The sequence below is a fragment of the Gobio gobio genome (genome assembly GCF_949357685.1).
Source record: "Gobio gobio genome assembly, chromosome: 1".
Lineage (NCBI taxonomy): Eukaryota > Metazoa > Chordata > Actinopteri > Cypriniformes > Gobionidae > Gobio > Gobio gobio.
In genome coordinates this window covers 47,907,555-47,931,597 of record NC_137097.1, presented here as the reverse complement: position 1 = coordinate 47,931,597, position 24,043 = coordinate 47,907,555, and the positions used below count along the sequence as shown (strand labels likewise).

Here is a 24,043-nt window from a genome sequence, read left to right as displayed (position 1 = left end):
CATGGGATCGCTTGGATCGTCCACATCCCCTCTGGATCCGTCTCAAAATCTAGTGAGCTGCCTATCTAGACAGCATCACAGGCGCGCCCCCAGTCTTCAGACGCCTATGAGGCCCAGAAGCGCGCTCTGTGTAGCCGGCTCACTAGATTTGAAGACAACCCGCGCGTGTGTGGCTCTAGGGAGGATGCTTAGGTAATATCCGCAGGATTGAACCGGGGAAAGTTGTTTCCTGAACTCTTGGTGCAGTTTGTTGAAGCCCGGCCCTGCTGCACTTCACACAGGAAAGGGAAGACGGATGCGGACGAAGGGAAAAAGATCGAAACGAAAAGAAAACATCGAGACAAATGACGTGAAACCATGGAAGTGTCGGGCACAGCAGCGTCGCGCAGTGAGGAGAATGATGGTATGAACGACCAGTACATGTTAGATACATACAGTCTAAATATAAACGGTTGTGTCGATTTAAACATTGTTGACAAGATTTTTGCGATTAAATCCGCAAGTAATCATGTTGCCGATGCTCTTAAATAAAGCGTACAGACCTCATTATATTATGTGTATTTAATTGTGGACAGTTTTCTATTGATAAGAAGAATAACAACAGTAAAGCGGTGCAGCATAACTCAACAGGTGTTTACGACTAGAATCAACATGAGACTCACTGACATGTCGCGTCAGGCATTGGGCAAATCAAATCAAGTACTCTTAGGGTTAATCTGCTCTTGGTAATGAAGTAGAGCTCCTTTATGTGTGTCACTTCTCTGTCACGCACCTGTTTTCATATTATGCACCTGTTTTGAACAATCATTTAAAAATGAGACTGAAAGGGAACAAATGCTATTTAGAAGAGTTTCAGAAGCCCTTCTGTATTGTTTCCCTGCAGACCTACAGACGGAGCTAATCGACTGCCGAGCTCAGCTGGAGCACTGGCAGGGTGTGGCGAAGATCTGTGAGCTTAGCAAACAGGAGGAGCTGCAGGACCTGCAAAAACAATGCGACCAGGAGATTCAGTCCTTGCAGGAGGCTCTGAGAGGTGAGGGGTGAGAAGGAGGATGGCCTATGGAGTATACCTAAGGTGGAGGGAAAGCACAAGTCTGTTTGGGGATTGTTGATTGGCTAAGTGGAGCTTGTGTATGTGTCAAACTCAGACTGGCTTTAAAGTCAGCATGAAATGGAATTTGTGATAGTCTTTTCTACTCTATGGTGACGTATATATCAGAATCAGAAAGAGCTTTATTGGAAAGTTGTGTTGTGCACACACAGGGAATTTTTCTTGGTGCTGAAGCTTCCAGTGCACATATACAATACAAATACAAATACAACAAGAACATAGTAATACAAATTCTAAGAATAAAAATATGAAAAATAGTATAAAAAATATAAGGTCACAGTTACGTTTAGTCAGAATAAACAATCATAAATCATAAACTTATATCTGAGTGAAGCAGCTTCTCGATCAAGACAACATGTAGGACAGGACTTGATTTTGGCTATGTTCAGACTGTCAGTCCAAATCCAATTTTTGCGCCAAACTGATTGAAATCCGATCAGATTTAGCAAGTGTGAACTGCTAAAATCACATGAAATGCCATTTTTAACAAATCCGTTTCAAGCTACATTCATATGTGGTTTGAAATCCTTTGAAATGACTTACTCACGCCACGGAAAGCGTAAACTTCAAATGTTGATATAGACCAATTTGGAGCAGACCTCGCAGTTACATCACTTGCATCTGCGTGCGCATAGTGGTGGCAGACAAATAGCGGTAACAAGTGGAGGAAAATGGACAAAACCCACAGAATAAGATACTTTTTTTTCATTCGGAATCGGAATGCAAAAATATAGTCTTAATTTTTATAGAATACAGTTGTTGAAGACTAAACGCAGGCGTTTAATTATGTTGCAAGTCACAGACTGGACTGATGCAACCTGCAATGATTAGTCTACTATTAAAACATGAATTTGATCTAAACAGTAAGTCTACATAATATTCACATATGCAGTTACAGCATGAAATAATATAAAACATTATTTTAACATTTTGCATATATAACTTTTAAACATAACCTATAAGTTTTTTTCTTGCATTTGCATGTTTATATCTCCCAGTTCTGATTTTATAACTCGCAATTGTGAGAGGGGGAAAGTCAGAATTGCGGGATATAAACTCTCAATTCTGAGGGAAAAGACAAAATCACAGTACAATTCTGTTTTTCCTTCCAAGAATTGTGAGATATAAACTCGGATTTGTGAGAAAAAAAGTCATTGCTGTTTGCAAACACAGAATAGGTCTATACACTTGGAGTGTCGATCAGGTAATTATATATCTCTGGCCACTGGGTGCTTGGCCATTCTGTTTCAGCGTTTAGCCATTGTCAAGGTGCAATGGCAAACGGATCTGTCAGACGTATCCCACTCACTAACGTTAATTTAGTTGAATAACAGTGCTTATCGCTGGGTGACAAGCTGTTGTAATATGTGGAGAATATTTTGAAAATAACATCTAATCCAGTGTTTCACATCCACGATCCTGGAGGCACAACAACACCGCACATTTTGCATATGTCCCTAATCAAACACACCTGATTCAAATGATCATCTTATTAGTGGAGACACAAAGACCTGAAATGGGCGTGGCAGATAAAGGAGACATGCAAAATGTGCAGTGTTGGTGTGCCTCCAGGAGCGTGGTTGGGAAAAACTGATCTAATCAATATAAACTATAATCTTTTTAAATCTTAACTATATTGTATACCCAGTGGCGATCTGGTTTTCTGCAACCATTATGCACGCGCGAATGTTTACAAACCTATAATTAGCCTATAGGAAACATGCTGAAAGTCGCTTCAGAAACAAGGTTGTGTTTTTGCAAAGTGCCGGAAAATGACAAATATAACGGAAACATGTTTTGAGACAGACGGAAAAATAAGAATGGTCAGTTTTGGTTTTATGGTGTCTTTAAAGGAGTCTGTAGAATTTGGAACTGTATTCTCCGTCTTCTGGTTTATAGCAGTTCTTCTTTGCGAGCCAGTCAATGTAATCGAAAAATGTCTTGCATTTTTGTCTGTTCATCACAATGCTGTTATAATACATCAGAAGACTTCTGACACAAGTCATTTGGACTACTTAAGTTACTTTAGTGTTTCACAGACAAATAACAGCATGCAGGTTTGAAATAAGGGAGAGTAAATGATTAGAGAGTATGCATTTTTTGGGTGAACAATTCCTTTATTTTTTTGGTCTTTTCTCGATGCAGTTTTTTGGTTTTATTGTGAAATGTGCATATACTTATTTTATGACCTCATTATCTTTTTTTATTTTTTACGCAGAATATCAAGTGCACAGATAACAAGCCCATTCACTCAGTCACCACAAGTTGAGACTCTACAATATTATTAAAATAAACCCGACCCATTATGTGCAATAAAGTATGTAAAATAACTTGCAAACAAATAAAATTAGAACAGAATATTAGATAAAACACATAATGTAAATATAGGCTATATTAAAGAAGCCATTATTGATCCTGTGAGTGAGAATCTAATTTTCTTCAGCCCCCACTTAAATCCATATATTAAGAGTAGGGTGTGTTTCCACTTTAAATGAAATTGTAAAAGGTAGAGCCTTTTGCATTGGCATCAGAATGACCTTGTTATCTTCAATCAAAATGTGCTGCTGACGTATTTAAAGCCAGTGGCTCTAATTCTGTCTCCATTCCTGTATGCAACACTCGCTTTCCACAATCCGATTAACAACTGCATTCCTGTTGCTCAGGAGCAGTGGAGCATGGAACTGAACTGATGAAAAATGTATACCTTGAATGTAATGTAAGTCACTTTGGATAAAAGCATCTGCCAAATGCATAAATGTAAATGCAATTTTGTTTGATAAGCCGTCGCATTCAGATGTATGTCACAATTCACAAGTCGGTTGCATTTTCTATTTAATTTGCTAACTTGAATGTCATGAAGTGGAATTTTACCCAAAGAGCTAGAAGCGACAGGAAATGTTTCATTATTACTCTATGACTGATTCCATTTCCTTCACATCCAGTTCTTCTGTTATTTTCCCATCTTAGAAACAGCTGCTCAGTATGAGGCCAGAATATCTACTTTGCAGTCAGAGCGAGCACAGTGGAGGAGAGCTGCTCTGCCCCATGACACTAAGGTTAGTGTGTCCCTCCTCTTTTTCTTTTTTTCCCTCTGTTATCCAAGGACATAAGTACTGGGGTTTTTTGACATGTTATACGTCTCAAAAAGGGAAACAAGTCTTTTTTCTCTAGTCATTTTATTTATATAACTCCTTTCAGTTTATGTATTACAATGCACTTCTTCTATAATGCACAATGTCCCTCTTGCACATTCTTTTCCACTTCTCATTGTGCATGTAGGGCATCTTTAAAAAGGGCAAGCTAGAGGGTACCTCTCCCCCCAGTGAGGGAGTACAGGGTTACTCCTCTCCTCCGCGAGGTTCTGACCATGAGGGCTCAGGGTCAGATTCTGATCCACTGGAGCTGTTGGCAGAGGCGTCAGATACAGAAACAACAGCCCTTATGATGGACTACTTTCCTCAGCACTGTGACTCTGCCTCCATGTCTTCTTTCTCTCTGGACACTCCCTCCATGCCCCGACATCCACCTCCTCAAGATGACACCGCCTCCCTGGTGTCCACTGGAACGCTGGTGCCTGAAGCAATCTACCTGCCACCACCAGGACACAGGCTGGTCATGCATGCCGACTGGGACAAATTGCAAGGACAAGTCAGTATATTCCTAGTCTTTCTAGCAGGTTTCCTATGGACAACTGTATCAGAAAATTTTAAAACCGCAGTTACCAGGCCTGGCAATTTACAAAATACTAAAAAGTAATGGAAAGTTTTTGTAGTTACACTTTTATCAACTAGAAATTGCTCCTCATGAGTGCAGTCCTTATCCAGTAATTTGCAAACGGTTTAAAACATAATGGACATTTATCGTTCAAAAAGTGTGGGACATTTCTATCTTGTTGTTCGTTAATCAGTGCATTAGAGATCATTGATGTCAATGCGTGATGCCACCATCTCTCAACTAACTTGTTGAATCTTTTACCATACCATTTTTAGCTAGTAGAGCTTCAAGAGGAGGTCACAGAGCTTCGAAAGCAGAAAGCTGATCTCGAGAGAGAACTGGATGTGCAAAGCACAGAGACACAAAAACAGGTACAGAAACTCTCAGTTCCCATCTTTCGCCACAGATCAAGAGACAAGACTCTTTGTAAGATACAGAAATGGTCTGAGATACAGCTTTATAAAATACACTACTGTTCAAAACTTTAGGGTCGGTAAGATTTAACTTTAGTCTATTTTAAAATGTAATTTATTCCTGTAATGGCAACGCTGAATTTTCAGCATAATTTTTCCGGTCTTAAGTGTCACACGATCCTTCAGAAATCATGATGATTTGCTGCTCAATTCCTTATTTCATGCTGAGAACAGTTGTGCTGTGTAGGAAACTCAGAAGCGAAGAGCAGGAGACTCGGCTGTATCTTCAGCAGGATTCTTTGAGAATGTGCTGTTGGTCGCTGCATTCATCAAGTCTGACTAAGGGAGCTGTACATTGTATTTTATAGGCATTCCGTTGGCAGCCCTTAAAGGTGTTGACCTTACACACGTACTGAGCAAATACACACACTTGCGGCTGTCTTGGCCACTTGAGAGCGTGTGTACGCGACAGGAAGTGAGTGTGCAGGCTGTCCCATGTCTTAAAAGTGCCTAAGTGCAGTGCCCTTAATGCACACTAAACCCACACTATACACTGGCTAAGCGTATCCCATCATGCATTGTTCGGGAACTCTTGTGCGCCGAAATCGCGATATGTAGAGGAAAACATTCCGCTGTAAGTTAAATTAATTAGATATTACATATAATTTGGTAGTCAAACATAAATTGTTGCACATTTTATTGGTGCAAAGAGTAGGCTATTGTTTGTATTTTGTACAACATTTGCAACTGCTTTTTTTCATCACTTAATTAGAAGCACCACAATTTTAAAATTGTGTCTTCTGTTAGTTACATAGCGACTACTGAACAGACATTTAGAAGTGTATTTTGTTTTTATATTTAAAATTTAAATTTGCAACACTATAAGTGTGTCCCATTGGGTAATCAAAAGTTCTACACACACTTGCAGTCTTCATGCCTACTTGAACATATGGGCCAAATACAGGAAATACGTCATGTAAGTAGACAAGTGGTCAAGTGCAAAGACCGCAAGGTATTTGGAAAGGTGATTACTAAAACAAAAGCATCTAAAGACAATACAGGCATTTACCCCCGACTGTGAAGATAATAGTACCCCCAAATGGTATAAACAGCACCTGGTCATGAGAACTAAGACTGTCAACATTCACACACGGATTGGCTCTCAGTAGGAAGATCAGAGACTGATAAAACAGATACTTAAATTTGTAATCCCACAGCTGCTTAATATTCTTATGGAAACTAAATATTCTTTGATTAATAGAAAGTTCAAAAGAACATAATTTCATTGAAATAATTTCTTAACATTATAAAAGTTTTTACTGTCACTTTTGATCAATTTTATGTATTCTTGCTTAATAAAAGTATACATTAAAAAAAACAATCTTACTGACCCCAAACTTTTGAACTAATATAATATAATATGATAATTATTCTAATGTGGTTTAATTTCTCTACCCTGATATAGCATGTCTGCAGATGATGACATGCAAAACAAATTCTCATGTAATGATATCTTGGTGTTTTTGTTTTTTGCAGTTGTCATTGCTTCAGTCTCAGGTGCAGACTTCCGAGGCCCTCCTTCAAGACCTACAGAAATCTTTTAGCCAGTCACAAAATGCCGTTCAGAGCAGATTGGTGAGTAGCAGGTTGTCCAATCAAATGGCAACATTAGCAGGACTCCATGAGCCAAAATCCTAATGAGATGACAAATACATGAGATGTATTTTTTTTTCACCCAGGCAGAGCTGTCTTACTCTCAGAAGAGAGTCTGTAATGAACTCTCCAAGTTGAAAGGTGAAGAAACTGATGTGGATGAAAATAGCATTCCACCCCACAGTCCAACACTAGAGGTATGCGAGTGTGTATGTTTACAAGCAGATTTGACTAAAGGAGACCAGTGGGGTATTCCAGAAAGCAAGGTTAACTTACCGTCACATATACCCTGAACTCCTGGTTGATTAACCCAAACCTTGCTTACTCTCTGACACATTTTTGGAACCAGCATACCTCAAGTAAGTTCAGACAACCCAGAGTATGTTAACCGTGAACGCACAAGACCTTCTCAACAGAGCAACGAATCGTCGAGTCACCATGGAAACAAACAAGTATGCCATACTACTTCCTTCTTCTTTTATTTAATGGAGATTTATAGAACCTATTTAGTGCACATTGCCACCTATTTGTTGGTTGTGCAATCATTTTTTAAAATCTTTTCATATAATAAGTAATCTTTATTCACTGATAATAAGGATTATATTGTTTGTTTGATGCTAATTAATCGAATGCAGATCCATGTGTGAGATGACAATATATAAATAATACATATATTTAAATCGAATTAACATTTAAACATTACCTTGTTATAATAGTACTTTAGACTTAATAAATGATATTGTTGTATATTATAACTGTAACCATATAATCCATTAAGTTATATTAATATAACTATTAATTATATAAAACACATCTGAATACCTCTGTTTCAAACTAACCCTGAACATGAGCTGCTCCGGAGCAGGTTATGTTCAGAGAGTGAGTTGCAATGCAATGGTACTTACATACCCTGAAAGTTACCTCCGTTTTTGGAACCGAAAGTTGAGGTTATCCGCTTACTTTATACCCAGGTATGCCACATAACCTGCTTTCTGGAATACCCCCCTGAGGTCTGGAAGAACTGAATGTTGTGTGTGTATGTGTCTTAATGAGTCTTTAAGTCAATGTATATCTCTATACATAGGCAGCTCACTGTGAGGAGAGGCTTCGTATTGAAATAGTCAACCTACAGGAACAGCTGGAGACACGCACAGAGGAGAGCGGTCTGTCTTTTACATATTATTACATTTATGCATTTGGCAGATGCTTTTATCCAAAGTTACCTGCATCGCATTCAAGCTACACATTTACGTTTGAATCGCGTGTGCTTTACCATTTATCCTGTTTGTTGAAGCTTTTGTTTGTGTTTTCTCTGCATTGACGCATGTGTTCTCCTCTCTCGCATCCTCTCCTCATCTTTCTCGTCACATCTGCTCCTCCAGAGATTTTAGAAGGTAAGTCATATATACTTTGTCTTTTAGCAAGTGGTGTAGATCCCAGTGGTTATTGTAGGGTAGGTGTTGACATTTTAGTGTATTACCATGAAACTGTTTGCCCAGCATCACCTTGTGATAAAAATCTCTCTCCCTCAGTCAAACTTGCCAGCCTGACAGTAGAGACGGACCGCATACAGATCCAAAGGGAAAAGGTATGCCTGCCTTTCATTCTTAGCTGTTATTTCTTGTGGGACCAGCTGATATTCACATTTTTTCAGTGCCATTGTAATATCATCTTTGTGTTTTTGTTGTTGTGTGTTATATAACACACACGCACACATTTATAACATGCTTGTCTCATTATTTATTCGCACTACGAAGAGTTAAGACATTTTTACACGATTTACAAGATTACGAAATGGAAAAATAATCCCTTTCATCCCTTATAATTGGATGCACTCACAAAATAAAACATTCACATAATGAGGCCATGTGACAACAATGTAGCATAGTGCTGTTGATAATGTTTGTTGTATAATACATAACTGTTTCAAATGCTATTCACTGTCATACTATGAGGTATGCCAGTATTCCAGTGAGAACGAACGTAGCCATTATTCCATCTGTGTGTGCAGCTGGAGGCTGAGCTGCAGGAGTGTCGCATGGAGGTGCAGGGTCTGCGGGTGGCGCTTGCTCACCTTCAGAAAGAGAACAAATCTCACGTCCAGGAGAAGGTAGACCTGCATCTTGGTGTATATAGTTGAATGTGATTGAATTTGATTATATAGTAGTTCACCTCTCTCTACATCTTTCAGGGGGTGTTACAGCAGCAGTGTTTAGAGTTTCGCAGTCAGGTGATCAGTCTGCGCTCTCAACTAGACACTAGTCAGGCTGTGCAGAAGGATTTTGTGCAGCTGTCACAATCGCTGCAGGTACTACACAGATTTAGGATCAGCATGAAGTTCTTGCTCTTCTTTATCTATTCTGCATAAACACTGCAGTCTCTGTTGACATAATCAATTGTTGATGATACACTTAAAGGGATAGTTCACCCAAAAATGAAAATTAGCCCATCATTTACTCACCCTCAAGTCATCCGAGGTGTATATGACATTCTTCTTTCAGACAAATAAAATCTGAGTTATATTACAAAAGTCCAGGCTAATCCAAGCATTAGAATTGGATTCATAGTTGTTCTGTTTTTGAAGTCCATAAAAAGTGCATCTGCCCATCAAATAACATGCTCCACGCGGCTCCGGGGTGTTAATAAAGGCCTTCTGAAGCGAATCGATGCGTTTGTGTAAGAAAAATATCCATATTTAAAACTTTATCAAGTAAACTTTCGGCCGAAAAAAAAAAAAAAAACATTCCAAACTTATATATCAAAACATTGTGCCCTCATAAAAGTACAAAAATACAAAATTATGCTAAAATTGCCCTTTTGTAGGGAATTTTGACTCTGAGAGTTGTGTAGTGAAATCACAAGTCTTTACTTTATAACTGTGTGACCTTTGTGTTTTTTAGCTTGTTGATTTTGTATAAAAGTTCACATGGTTTTTAAACAGTTTTTGTTTTTATTTCCTCTCTGCATTCTCAGGTGAAATTGGAGCAGATTCGGCAAGCAGAATCATTGAACCAAGTCAAGCAGATTCTGGGGGAGGAGATTGAAGAATACACTGATTTTCCAGCAGATGCCACATGAAACCATACATATAAGAACAGGTGACTTTTTGGGCAGTCCAAAAGGAAGAGGCTGCGGGCAAAGAGGTGGTCCTCAGAAAAGGCCAAGCTGAGGTGGGCTGCCTACATTTAAAAAGAAACTGCATTGATATGAAGACTAAACAGCTGCTCCTGACACATGGGTTCACAATTCCTCTAATGATCTCAAAACATATGGGCTAAACATGATTCCTTATCAATCTGGACAAATTGCAATTGCTAATACTTGAATTTTGTGAAATGCTAACTACTGTCTGTACCAGATTTAGTGCTACGGCAGTGTAAGTTTTATCTTGTTGGCCTAATCCTTCTTTCCTAATAGACACTGACAGATATGGAAAAATGAAGAGACCTCTTAACATTGAGAAATCAATGTTAAGTGGTCTCTTAATTTTTTCCACATATATATATATGTATATCAGCACCTGTCACCAGCAAAATCAAAGCCAAAAACATGCTGGCGATGGAGACTGGGGGCAATTGTAACTTTTTCAAATATTTTATTTCCTTTATAATAAGCTACTATAGATCTACCTGCAATCTTTTGCTACAAGAAAAAAAATCTATGTGCCAAAGTAACAGTACAGTTATAAAACATGTATTGATAAAAAAGACTATAATAATATATAAAATATTATTACTTATGGCTTTAATTACTGAATATTTTTCTCCTTTACATGGTGCTAATCTTTTTTATTACTTGTGTAAAAAAGTCTTAGTGGGTAATTAATTATTATGGTTGGAAATTAGATGCATCCTTTTTTGCTAAAATATCTTATTATTTAATATAAGTGTAACTAGTTTTTGACTAGATACGAGGCTACTGATGTTTAGTGAAATTACTAGTGAAATCATGCTTATTTGTGTGATTTTTAAATCATTCAATTCCTACCATTTTTATTTATAACTAGTTACAATTGCCCCCGGCCATGATGAAATCTTTTATGATTACCACCAGCAACAGTGTTAGCATATTCCTTCTTAACTTAAAACCAAAATATAAAATATATCTCACTTTAAAGTGAATACATTAAAACTTTAAACAGCATAAAATATTATAACTCAAAAATATTTTTATACCTCAAAAGGTTTGTTGAAACTTTGTCTCAAATTAAAATGTTCATACTTATTGTTTTCAGGTAAAGCGTATGCTGAAAACTGACTGCATACATTTTGTCTGTTCCCCCCTACTGTAGTACTATCTACCCTACTATAATGATTTGTGCATTGTTAATGGCCAAAGTCACTTTACTGGAAAGAAATATCATTTCATTTATGATGTATCTGGTGCCTGAGCCAATGAGCAGTGGAAGATCAATGATATGTTAATAATGTATGATAAAACACTAAATCGGTTTGAATGGGGCTAATACATTTTAATGTAAATCTAGCACAATGTTAGTAACAAATCTGACTGCATTGCATATGAAAAATTAACAATAAACAACAAAAAAAACCGGTATCAGACCACACTTGTTTTTCACATCTTTATTTTAAGAATAGCATTTTCATTGGAATATACTGTTCATAACAATATATATATTAAGTCTTAATACATATACATAACACTTTTTACTTAAATATTTTTTTTCTTTGTTCTATAAGGTTTAACATTTTTTGGGTGATTTTCACTGGTTCACAGTGTTCTCTTTTTCACTCCTGGCGAATTTTCCGCGTTGGAGTGCTGTTTTTCTCAGTTCTTCTTCTCTTTTTCAGTCCCACTTTTTGGACACTAGATTCTCATCTTTCACTGTTGAAGTAAATCAGTTATGTGAGGCAGGATGGCTTAAAGATTAGTCCACAACATCACCATTTGTAAAGTTTAAATAATCTAGGCACACAATGACAATTTAATTATGACTGTAAAGACATTTGGGATTATGTGCTTCAAATCGTAATCCTAAATGTCTTTACAGTCATAATTAATTATTCAAATATTATTTAAACTAATTGCTTCAATGGAACAGAATCTGTACTTTTTTTTAACCAGACAAAGCTACATATATGAGGATAAATTTAGCATTTATTATCCATTTAAGCATCTACAATGGCATCTATTGCTATATGGAGCATTGCTGTACAGTCACATCACTGATTCAGATCTGAGGATCTCCATGACTGACAGTATCATATAAATACGTCAATCAACAAGCCAAAGAACATAACAAAAAGAACATGGCACAATTTGTCCATACACAAACAGACACAGGGACGCAGGCAGGCAGAGGCGGAGAGGATTGTGGGATACCTTGCTTTGTTACAGGAATATGGAGGGGAACAGGATTAGGCTGGAATGAGATGAAGAGGAGTTACAGGGGATTGAGTATAGAGAGTAAGAAGAAGGGAAAATGAGGAGGAATATTCACACCCGTGGAAAAAAATGGGGTGCAGAGAGGAGGGTTTAAAAAATAGGACAAGTGATAAGTATAGGAAAATACAATTTTAAGTGGGAAATTAATAAATCATCATAGGAATTTATATTCGCTTATTATTAATATTCAATTAGTAAATCAGGTCTTCATTACAAACTAGGGGTGTAACGATACAACACTAATCACTATGCTATCACGATTCGATAGTATCACGATACTAAACTCACAATACGATATTTATTGTGATTATTTTAAGCCAAAATAAAGGTGTTTTTTATTATTATTTAAATATTATTATTATTATTATTATTATTATTATTAGGGACACACAAATACAGGGCTCGTACAAGGTGCTTAAAGTGCTTGAAGTACTTAAATTTGACTCTGAAATTTAAGACCTGGAAAACCCTTGAAAACAGCCATATTTATGAAGAGGTACTTGCAAAGTGCTTGAATTATTGAAAGACAATATATGTGAAACTTAGCGTTTAATTTTTCCGACGAAACAAATTTTTTCATGCAAATTTAATGCTGCATAGATATAAAGAAATTTCCATTGACTGTGAGTAATATTGCTCATAAATATCCAAGTATATGATACAGCTTTCGTTCTTTAGATCCATCATGTATTCACGAAAATCAGTTTGAAAAAGAAAAGCGATATCTTTGTCATAGTAACCTTTTAATGATTAAAGTTGTCACAGTCATTGCGTACTTTGCATGTGCTGCACTTGTACCATTTTATTTTATTAGTACATTTTATTTATCTGTGGACCTTTTTTAGAATTTGAAAGATAATAAAGACATTGTTTATTTTGATAAGTGTGATCTCTGATTATAGTCACTACTAAAAAAGTAGTAGTGGAATAGTAGTACTCCTGGAATTTCATTTTACAGTATCTGTACGAACCCTGCAAATATTCCCCCATTACATTACTAGACATGATATTTAAAATGATATATAGTAGTTTAATGTAGTTATGTCACTGAAACTGAAAGTTTTTTTTCTCATGCAGTCCTTGCGCCGTGCACACAGACTCTCCCAGTGCTTTCTATGTTCTGCCTCTCCTGCTATTAATGCACTATACATATAAGAATAAACCATCTAAAATGCTTTGAATAATCATACTACTAAAACTAAATGTGAGATGGTGATTTAAATGATGTTTGCACTTTCACTATAAGGAGTGCCGCTTTAAATGGAGGAGTGTCATTCCGGCAGTGCGTGAGCTTTAGATGATCAATGCAATCAGTCACAGTTCTAATTGCAAGAAAGCGTGTCAAAATAACTATTCCTAAACTGTAAATGGTTAGTTCTGCATTTACTCACTCATGTTATTTTCAAACAATCATTTGAACGTCCGACTACAGTAGGCCCATGCGACGTTGTAAATCTGTTCATCATATAAAGCCATCGTGTCTCTTCAGAAGATTTGGATTTGGATTAGACCACTCGATTTATTTATTTATTTTCTACTATGCCTTTATGACATTTTTTGGATCTTTTAAGTTTGAGAGGAATGGACTTTGCATGGAGGTACAGAAATCTTTCTCTGGTTTCTTGAAAAATATCTTCATTTGTTTTTTTAATTTAAATGAAAATCTTATCGGTTTGAAACAACATGAGGGTGAGTACATGATGACAGAATTTACATTTTTGAATGATTTATATTTTATAAATACAGTAAGTTGAGCCTTGGATAAAATGAACTATAGCGCGAATCATATCGTTTACATCGACGATACATATCGTCGCATTTTTATATCACGATATCTCGACATACGATGTATCGTTGCATCCCTATTACATGCATCAATTTGTTTTAACTAACATTTAGTTTTGTTTTTGTATGTTACTTTTTAAATATGCTTAGTGTTTAGTTTATAAATATTAAAATGTAGGAACATTTGGCAGTATAGTTTTTTTGTTTGTTAAATGGTTACTCACGCTCCAGGTAGTTGCGAGCAACAAACTTGAGCAGCTCGTCAATGAGGATGACGGGGAAAGAAAGCTTCAGTACAACGAGCCACTGTTCGACGTTGAGATGGGTTAGCTTGAAGATCATCTGTTTGAAAAAAGGCAGAGATTAGCAAATGAAAAATGACAGCTGATAAAAAGCAATTGGATTGAAGCTGAATGATGTAATACACGTAAAATTAATTAAAGAATATAAAATATTGGCACTTTTATGCATTTGCAATTGAATCGAGCAGTGTTTGGGAAATGTAAGTGTCTTATGGGCCGGGCCTGATCATGGTCTCTCCAGAGGCTCCTGGAAGCATATGTCTTTGGTCGCCCCCTAATGGCAGACCCTTTAACCTGCGATACTGCTTAACAAAATTTGACATGCTGAATGGAGGCAGTACTTACAGGCAGAGGGTCCACATAGATGATCATGAAGTGCAGAGACATAGAGAGAGACATGGCTCCCACCAACCACAAATTGCTCCATGGAGGCATACGCAGCAGAGACTGATTCTCTGACAAGCTACAAAAACATGCACCAATGTATGTTACAATCGGCAAAAAAAAAACTTGTGTTGAGCTGCTTTGTGATGTTTGGATTTGGAGTAGGTAAGTTCTGACCTGTTCAGAGCGTTGCACATCTCAATGGTGACCAGCACAGACAGAGCCATTGTCATGGGTGGAGCGGCCTCAAACACCTCGCATTCAATGCCGGCAAAGTCCTCGTTGTCAGCAGTGCACTGCATGAAGTGGGACTGGGGACAGAGAATGGGTACAGCATTATTATTTTACTGTGAAATGTACCACGTTGTTGCTTGCTTAATTCTCAACATTCAGAGACTATTGTATCCCTGTAGCCAGTGCTGAAGTACTCAAGTCCAAGACCATATTTTTAGGGGCATTTGGACTCAGCCTACACTCTGACTCAAAAGAGCTGATCTCTACTTGTCATAGAAAATATGGTCTTGGACTCTGTCTTGAGTACTGCAACACTGCCTGCAGTAGCATTAGTTAAGATAATGCTAGACTCTCACCAGCTGGTAGAAGGAGACCATGGGGCCCTCATCGCAGTAGATGAACCACCAGCCAGCAGCAGCAACGGTTGCAGCACCAACATAACCTGAGAGAGAGATTGAACAGAATATGTAATGCAATCTGAAGTAATCAGGGTAGGTACAATAGCAATTAATGCATGGTGACCTATAATGGATCAAGAATAAATCAGAAGAGTGGAAAGTAGCGTACCTCCAATGGCCAGATATCTGAAGAACAGCCAGCCAGAGATGAGGGGCTCTTTGGGGGAGCGGGGAGCCTTGCCCATGATGTCCAAGTCAGGGGGGTTGAAGCCCAGAGCGGTGGCAGGGAGGCCGTCAGTCACCAGGTTCACCCACAGAAGCTGAACTGGGATCAGAGCCTCAGGAAGACCAAGAGCAGCTGTCAGGAAGATACTGAAGAAGGCGGCGAAAATAAGGATTTAGAAACCTATGCCTGATTTCGGAAGGTAAATAGATTTATGCGTGTTTGAGAACAAGAGACTGTCACCCACCAGACGACCTCACCGACGTTAGAGGAGATGAGGTAGCGAATAAACTGCTTCATGTTGTTGTAAATGGCTCTGCCCTCCTCAACAGCAGCCACAATGCTGGAGAAGTTGTCATCGGCCAGGACCATCTCGGAGGCTGACTTGGCAACAGCGGTGCCAGAGCCCATGGCAATGCCAATCTCTGCCTTCTTCAGGGCAGGAGCATCATTCACACCATCACCAGTCTGGAGTATGTTTAGTGGGGGAAGGGGATATTAAAAAGGTAAGACATTTTATAGTAAAGTAAACCAAGCATGTTAAGTTTAGTGGATTCTAAACTACTATGCAGTCCACAGGTAGGTCTTCAACTTAAGGAAGTGACCAAGATCCTGTCTGGTAAAATAAGGTCTTTGGTCTTTTGTCCTATTTCATTTGCTCCATTCAGTTCACTTACCATGGCAGTGATCTCATCAAAACCTTGAAGGAACTCCACGATCTTGCTCTTGTGGGAGGGCTCGACACGAGCATAACAGCAGGCCTTACGCACAGCTTCTCTCTGCTGGGCAAGTGGCAGGTCATCAAACTCACGGCCAGTGAAAGCACGGCCTGTCACATCCTCATCCTCACCGAAGATGCCAATTCGGCGGCAGATAGCAACAGCGGTACCCTTGTTATCACCTGGGAAGTAGAAAAGTTGAGAATTGAGTATTGATATTTTCAGGATTACTGCATTATATTAAACTAGTATGCATTTTTTCACATGTTCTGTGTCAGTCAAGTATCATTGTGGGTGATTGAATGCTAATTTATGAAGTTAACATCACAAGCAAGTGTACTATTGTACACAATATGACCAGCTTTTTTTTTTCAGAAAATGTTTTAAGGAATGTCACCTCTGACATTCGAAAATTATTGATTTTGAAAATGATTTACCTGTGATCATGATCACACGGATGCCAGCAGCCCTGCACAGCTCAATGGATCCGACAACCTCTTTACGAGGAGGATCCAACATACCAACACAACCCACAAAGGTGAGATCAGTCTGTGAGGAAAGCAAAAAAGGGGTGGTTAAATCATGTTTGATGGAATACAAATAATGTCCATGTTTATCTCTCTAACAAAAATACCTCGTATTCACCAAACTTGGTAGAGTCTTCCAGGTTCATTTCCTCCCGTCTCAGAGGGTTGTCGCGGGTTGCCAGAGCCAGGCAGCGCAGGGTATCACGGCCAGTTCCCCATTCCTTGATCACAGCCATGATCTTATCCTTAACTGGACCAGTCAGGGGCACACGGGTGGTGCCAACACGCACATAGGCACATCTGTCAATCACACCCTCAGGAGCACCCTACAACGATAATGATTTTAGATTATTTTTCAGGTATTAATTTTTACTAGTTAATTTTAAGGAATTGTCTTACCTTGACAAACATCTTGTTTCCAACAGCGGCCTTGGAGGCCTTTGCAGGAGAGCAATAGGCGGACATGGACTTCCTGTCACGGGAGAACTCAAGAGTAAAGTCCTTCTTCATAAGCTGTTTGATCACCTAGGAAACCAAAAGCAGCAAACTACATTGATATAATGTCCGATATGGAATTTAATGAAACTTAAATCTTGGCACATGACATTTGAACCAGTACAAAACTCCAACCAATGAAATGTGTAGAAATAAATACCACTATCATAGCTGTCCTAGTGATATTTCAGTCATGAAATTAAGACTAAAGATTTTAACTTAGAACTGCAAAAAATTCGAAAGGACTCAAAACAGCTGGCCAACATGAACTTAAAGGGCTCTGAAGAGACTGAGATACTTACAGCGCAGCATGTGTTGGCTCTCTCAACCTTAGACAGACCACGGACATCAGTGTTGAACACGTTCATCTTTTCAACCAGGCAGCACAGGGCAGTCTCTGTAGCCTCACCCACTTTCTCATAGATTCCCTTAGACTGTAAAACAAAGAGAGTGAGAGTTAAGCTTGATTATTGCTCCACAACTGGAATAGATGAGATGGAGACAGAATAAAGGTTTGTTTACCTCATTGTAGTCCAGAGAAGAGTCATTGCACAAGGCGCAGATTGTTGCCAGCTCAACAAGCCCATCGTATTGGCCACACTTGACAGGAAGTCCACCCTTAGTACTGCAAAGTAAATTGAGAAGAATGGTGAGTCTGTGTGTGCTTGTGCGTGAGTGTCACTTCATAGTAATAAAATCCCTTACACTTCTCCCTCAGGTGTGTACTTGGATCCAGAAATGTCATACTGGTCAAGAGACACAGATTCACCCTCCACCTTGTCAATGACGAACATCTAAATACGAAGAGAACGAAGCTTAAAACAATGTGAACGAAGGAGAAGGGTTTTGTGGTTGTAGCGAGATGACTGGTATGTTGGGGATTGCTTTTGGAGTAAGACTCTTACAAACCTTTGTAACGCACATCTGGTTGGTGGTAAGGGTGCCAGTCTTGTCTGAGCAAATGACAGATGTGCAGCCCAGAGTCTCAACAGAGGGGAGAGAACGGACGATGGCATTCTTCTTAGCCATGCGGCGGGTTCCCAGAGCCAAGCAGGTAGTGATGACAGCAGGCAGACCTGCTCGGAAAAGAAAAGAGTCAAATACGTGCTGTTGGATTTGCTCAACTTACAAAGTCTGCATTGAAAAGGTGAGTCCTGAATCTTGCCTGCATTTTACTCTTGATTTCACAATGACTCCTGTATCTTACCTTCGGGGATGGCAGCTACGGCAAGAGCAACAGCGATCTTGAAGTAGTAGACAGCACCACGGATCCAGGAGCCGCCATGGACGGGGTCGTTGAAGTGGCCAATATTGATGAGCCAGACAGCCACACAGATGAGGGAGATGACTTTGGAGAGCTGCTCACCAAACTCATCCAGCTTCTGCTGCAAGGGGGTCTTCTCCTGCTCAGTGGCAGCCATCTGATCACGGATCTTACCGATCTCAGTTGAGACACCGGTGGCAATCACAACTCCGATAGCCTTGCCAGCAGCGATGTTGGTGCCCTGGAAAAACGAGAGGGAGAACATGTTTCAGGGCTAGTGCTGGAGACATAGGTGAGGAGCAACAAAAGGCTTAAGAAAGGTCCACCGACTGAGAAAAGCATGTTCTTCTTGTCCTGGTTGACAGCCCTGAGGTCAGGAACAGAATCTGTGTGTTTAATCACACTTACAGACTCGCCTGAGAATAAAGTGATAAAGGAGGTCAGAGAAGGGCAAAAGATGTAAGCAAAGTTTTTGTGAGTTTTGGGAGGCCAGCTATTGTAAATCAGAGACTAACCAGTGAGGATAGATTGGTCCACACGCAGGGTTGTGGAGCGGATGGCGGTGATTCTGATATCAGCAGGGACTTTGTCACCAACTACACAGGAAAAAGTTGAGAATTGTATATGAAGAACAATACATGCTTAACTAATACTAACAAAGTAATAGAAAGGCTTAGTGACATTTAGGCATTACATGATTTGATAACGGCTTGGGCCAGCGAAAGCCCTCTTTTGGCGTTAACAACAACTGTTATTGATTTACTAAAGATCGTTCAAAAGGCGTGGACAGTTATTTTTGTGGCTGAACTTCCTGTTCAGATGCTAAATTTATGGGAAGAGAGTATATACAAAGGTTTGCGCTTGTCAATTTCCTTGTGTTTGCACCATTATTTACCGCCCAAAAAAAGCATGTCTTAAACCAGACACTAACTGGTTGATTGTGTTGGTTATTATGGAAATGATCCGGCTGCGTCTGTGTGCTTTAATTTGCGTGTCGTCAGTAGATCACCCGCAGAATTTTCCACTCCCATCTGCACTTTTTTGGAATTGCGCTCTCACACTAATTTGTTTAGTAAAAGTTGAGTAAATCTGGCCCTTAGTGTTAGGGGTTAAGGTATCTTTCTTTAAATATTTTATTATAAAAGTTTCTAAAATTATGTATATTCTAAGCTTCTCTAGTATATCTATCTGATTAATGGTTTGACAATGATTAATTTTTTCTAGTCCAGGGCTGTCCTATCCTGTTCTTGGAGGTTTACCTTCTTACAGAGTTTAGCTACAACCCTACTAAAACACACATGAACCAGCTAACCAAGGTCTTTAGGATTATTAAAAACGTTTGTCAACGATGTCACTGTCAATAATGTTTGCAGATCTTTTGTTGAAAGATTCAAACTCCAAAAGGAGGATCAGGGGGCAAATGAATGAAAAACAATGGCAAGGACAAGTTGACTTTCATAGTGGTGCAAACAAGTGGCCTGGAGAGAAAAATGAGTGATGAGGAAGGAACAGGTGGAAGAGGGAAAGAGAAGGGGCTGGGGATCGAGAGAGGGCAAGTAGAGCAACAGGTGCTGGGATGTATTTATATACAGGCCTTTTCTTTGCCTGTGCTCTCGCGGGTTCTTTCAGCCTTTTCTGATCCCATTACTCTATATTCTTCCTCCCGCTGTCACACACACCCTGTAATTGCCTTAAAAGGATGGTCATACTTTCTCAAGGGCATGAGTCCCATATAGTCCTGTCCCCTTGACATTACGTGACATTGTTGTGGCTACACAGTGTAACAGTTGGCTTGAAGGTGTTGCTTACTTTGCATATCTATTTTCAGACGTTTGTGCTATTCTGATGTGTGTATGTGAGAGTTATGGGATTGTTCTGTGCTACCGATGCTCTGCTGTCAGATGCATCCGATCTATTGGTATACCTGACACTTCCACAATGTCTCCAGGAACGATCTCTCTGGCTTTGATCATCTGTACACTCTTTCTGTCAGCACGGTAGACTTTGCCCATTTCTGGCTCATACTCCTTCAGAGCCTCGATGGCGCTCTCCGCATTCCGCTCCTGTGAAAACAAACATCCAGATCAGCTCTTTCTCCCCTTAGGATTTTACACCTTGACAGTCCTCTCCTTCCAAGGGTGTGCGCATACTTTCCAAATGACTGTTGTGTCAGCCCCATGGACTCTTGATGAAATCTGACCAGCCTTTAGTATTTTTACCATTGGACCTTTGTCGTCATTCGTGTTCCTGTGGCCCTTAGGGTGAATACAGCTGTGCCTAACCTTTAACCCCTGATGTCAATTACACCACTTTGAGTTCTATAGTTTTAGGCTCTTAAGTTTCTCTTGAAATGTATGTATTTTATTGTATTAGATAACAAAATATCGAACCAAGTGGCATCTCAGTGAAAATGTCTAAAACTAAAGATTAGTTTTAGCCATTTTTGATTTTCTTTATTCAAAAATAAGTGCCTCTTGTTTTGACATTTTGTTATAGAATGATTTAATTATTTTGTTTTGAGGTTACCTTTAGAGTCCAAATACCATTTGGGGCCACTGTACGGGGAATGTAAAAACCATGTGCATATTCACCTGCCATACTCCAACCACAGCATTGGCGATAAGGATGAGGAGAATGACTAAAGGCTCGACGAAGGCGGTGACGGTTTCCTCACCTTCCTCAAACAAGGCCAGTACCTGATGAACAGAGAGAGTTGGAGTGTGAGAGAGACATCCAAGATCCATACGAGAGGTAGAAAAGAAATTAATTTAAGATCAACTATCCACTTCATTAGAGTCTAATTAAAGAGCCAGTGGGTTTATGTGAAATTGTGAATGTGTGTGTGTGTGTGCATACCCTCTGAAATTTTTTCTCAGTTAAGTGACCCCCCCACAAACACACACACGCGCACACACTTAATTTGCACATTGAGTTATGGTTGAAGTGTACAGCTGATCCTCTTCCAGTTATTCTCACGCGTGTGCATGCTTTACTCGATTTACGGCACGTTAGCACCTGCTGTCTGTCTTTCTTTGCTTCACCTTTACAGTCTCTCCACTGATCTGTCTTTCATTCCTTCCATCTCTGACCTTTGTGGGTGGATTCAGTTTCTTGGACTGGCTTAAGACCACCTTAAAATAACACTCTCTTCCTCACTCACACACTCTCTCTCTCTTTTCTTTTTGTCTCTCCTTTGTTTCTCTGTCCTTGATTCTCTTCAAAGCTTCTTTCCTGGCCTTCTAAGGCCATAATGACAGCTGTGATGTCACGGGCCTGAACGAAACAGCAGAACTAATGCTGCCTGCTTCATTTATTCCAAAACAGATTTGGAAGAAAGAAAGGCAGTTCTATGTGCCGACACTGTTTCATTATCAGGACGGCATGTACTCAAATTTCAAGAGCGAGGGCATATGTGCATCTGGGACTAAGAAAAGAGGCCTATAGCACCTCATGCTAGTGGTGTTGTTTCATGCAGCCATAAGGTTTCCATACTACCCAGCACAGATAAACAGCTGGATTATGGTCTACCCGTTATATACACAGGGCTGAAGGGTTAGCGCTTAACTTGATTGACAGGAACGGATGGGAATGTGGGAAATGTGTCCCTGTCCTTCTCATGTACATTATTAATCGTTGTCTGCACCCATAAATGAAAGCCCGTTCATTCATTAAAATGTTACAGCTCTGTGACTATAGACTTAACCTAAGTCAGCGTAACCCAGGCAATGAAATTAGTGAATTACTGAAGCACTACCTGTGGAAAGTGAGGTTTCTGAAGATTTAAACTACATTATGATGTTATGCCGTTTCTATTTACTTACGAAAGAGATGCAGGCAGCCAACAGCAGGATCCTGACCAAGAGATCTTCAAACTGCTCAACCACAAGCTCCCAGATGGTCTTACCTGAGAGAGAAGGTAATGTTAAATATATATGACAATTCAGGCAATCAATTTGACAATCCGTAAGCATGATCTTTGTACGTTTTTTCAAAGTATTCGATTTTCAGTATGCGTAAAATACAGTAAACTGAAAACGTACCTTCTTCAGCGGGCAGCTCTGTGATTGGTTGATTTGGTCCAGTTGGCAAAATGAATGGGGGGAGGTGGTCAAAACAGAACCGTTAGAATTAGCCATCAATATCGTTCCCATCAACAATCACCTTAACATAGCATATTTAATGATTGTGTATAATATGGTTCATTCTGAAATTAAATGAGCTCAGAAATATAAAACTATTCTATTAGTAGTCTAGCAATGTGTCCTTCTGTTTGACCTTCTACTGAAGTCCCTGTAGGCCTGGAATGGTTCCTGTGGCTCAGCTGTCATTTTGCCTTCTTTATCTTCTAATCTTGCTTTTGCAATTTAATGTTATTGTGCAGCATGGATCAGTGCATCTGTTCAGGCTGAGGGCTAAATACAGCATGTAAAGTTCTGGCAAGAAAATGTGAATTGTGTTCTCTCAATTTTGAATGCATTTGAATAAGTCTTAAGATACAGTGTTACTCCATTAAGTCTGATGTCTGTTCTCAACTGACTAATCACAAATAATCTTTCTACACGAAAAACATGTTCTCAATACTAAATTGGGAATTCTTGCTTCAAAATTCCTTGTTCTGTTAATTCACTTCATCATTGTTTCATTGTAATCAAACATCCATTCATATTTTTAAGAAGCCTCCATCCACTTGTCCATGCTTTCCTCACCGTTGAATCCGTACTTGGCTTGGCTTTTCTTGACCTGTTCTAGAGCGAGGCCTGTGCTCTCACTCACGCCGAAGTAGGCCAGGCATTCTGCTGTTTCCTTGCTGTGTGCGTTCTCCATCCTGTCTGCTCAAAGGGGGGACTTCACAAAAACAACACAAAGATGTAGATAAGTTTTCCACCTTAAGTAGATAAGGATTTCCACTCAGAAATATTGAGAAAAGTCCGGTTTTAACACTTTTTTTACAGGTCATTGAGAAACTAATGAATCCCTTAATTATTAAAAGAAAAGAAAAAAAGATTGAGAGCAAAAGAGAGTACGCACCAACACTTTTTAAAAGTGTAGGATAGGGACAAAACAGATGGCCCCTTGATTCTCTCTCCCCTCTCTCTTTCTCTCCTCCTTCCTCTGGAGCGCAGGTCTGACAGAAAGTGCAAACTTTCACTCATCTCCGTAGAGTTTTATAAAGACACCAGGCAAACCACCACCCAGGTTACACCCAGAGGAGCCCCCCTATTGGCTAAAACAAGACAAATATGGTGGGGAAGGGGCATGGCCTTGGAAAGAGAGATGAAGAGGTGTGATTGGAGCAATTGGGTGACAACTGCAGCAGGGGTGAGCAGCCTTGAAAGCGGGGTTGAAATTGGGATCTGTTTTTGGAACATGCACCAACAGGAGGATGGAGACAGTGAATGGGGAATTGTGGTGTTG

The 24,043-nt window shown here is 39.4% G+C and overlaps 2 protein-coding genes across 4 annotated transcripts; one reads left to right on the top strand and one right to left on the bottom strand.

Annotated features, from left to right (window-relative positions):
• The first annotated feature begins 51 nt into the window (after positions 1–51).
• rabep2 (rabaptin, RAB GTPase binding effector protein 2) lies at positions 52–11,455 on the top strand. Of its 2 annotated transcripts, XM_079822631.1 has the most exons (12): positions 52–403; positions 884–1,033; positions 4,079–4,167; positions 4,391–4,759; positions 5,101–5,196; positions 6,775–6,873; positions 6,978–7,088; positions 7,976–8,058; positions 8,424–8,479; positions 8,903–9,001; positions 9,083–9,199; positions 9,865–11,455. In XM_079822631.1, exons 1-10 carry the CDS (start codon positions 358–360, stop codon positions 8,911–8,913), a joined length of 1,110 nt encoding a protein of 369 aa, XP_079678757.1. In that variant the 5' UTR covers positions 52–357; the 3' UTR covers positions 8,914–9,001; positions 9,083–9,199; positions 9,865–11,455. The 2 variants fall into 2 exon arrangements, with proteins under 2 accessions (XP_079678757.1, XP_079678756.1); XM_079822630.1 differs by lacking the exons at positions 8,903–9,001; positions 9,083–9,199; positions 9,865–11,455 and having other exon boundaries at positions 215–403; positions 7,976–8,285; positions 8,424–8,454.
• atp2a1 (ATPase sarcoplasmic/endoplasmic reticulum Ca2+ transporting 1) lies at positions 11,450–23,767 on the bottom strand. 2 transcript variants are annotated; one of them, XM_079822608.1, is made up of 25 exons: positions 23,657–23,767; positions 23,335–23,473; positions 22,669–22,686; positions 22,450–22,532; positions 21,220–21,324; positions 20,553–20,691; positions 19,144–19,224; positions 18,959–19,044; positions 18,572–18,869; positions 18,274–18,440; positions 18,070–18,158; positions 17,887–17,989; positions 17,667–17,798; positions 17,269–17,394; positions 16,977–17,195; positions 16,780–16,891; positions 16,301–16,524; positions 15,871–16,091; positions 15,570–15,772; positions 15,359–15,444; positions 14,946–15,079; positions 14,730–14,847; positions 14,307–14,424; positions 12,235–12,274; positions 11,468–11,736 (listed from the first exon to the last, which is right to left on the bottom strand). In XM_079822608.1, the coding sequence occupies exons 2-24, from the start codon at positions 23,450–23,452 to the stop codon at positions 12,270–12,272; spliced, it is 2,985 nt and encodes a 994-aa protein (XP_079678734.1). In that variant the 5' UTR covers positions 23,453–23,473; positions 23,657–23,767; the 3' UTR covers positions 11,468–11,736; positions 12,235–12,269. The 2 variants fall into 2 exon arrangements, with proteins under 2 accessions (XP_079678733.1, XP_079678734.1); XM_079822607.1 differs by lacking the exon at positions 12,235–12,274 and having other exon boundaries at positions 11,450–11,736.
• Between the last annotated feature and the right edge of the window lie 276 nt (positions 23,768–24,043).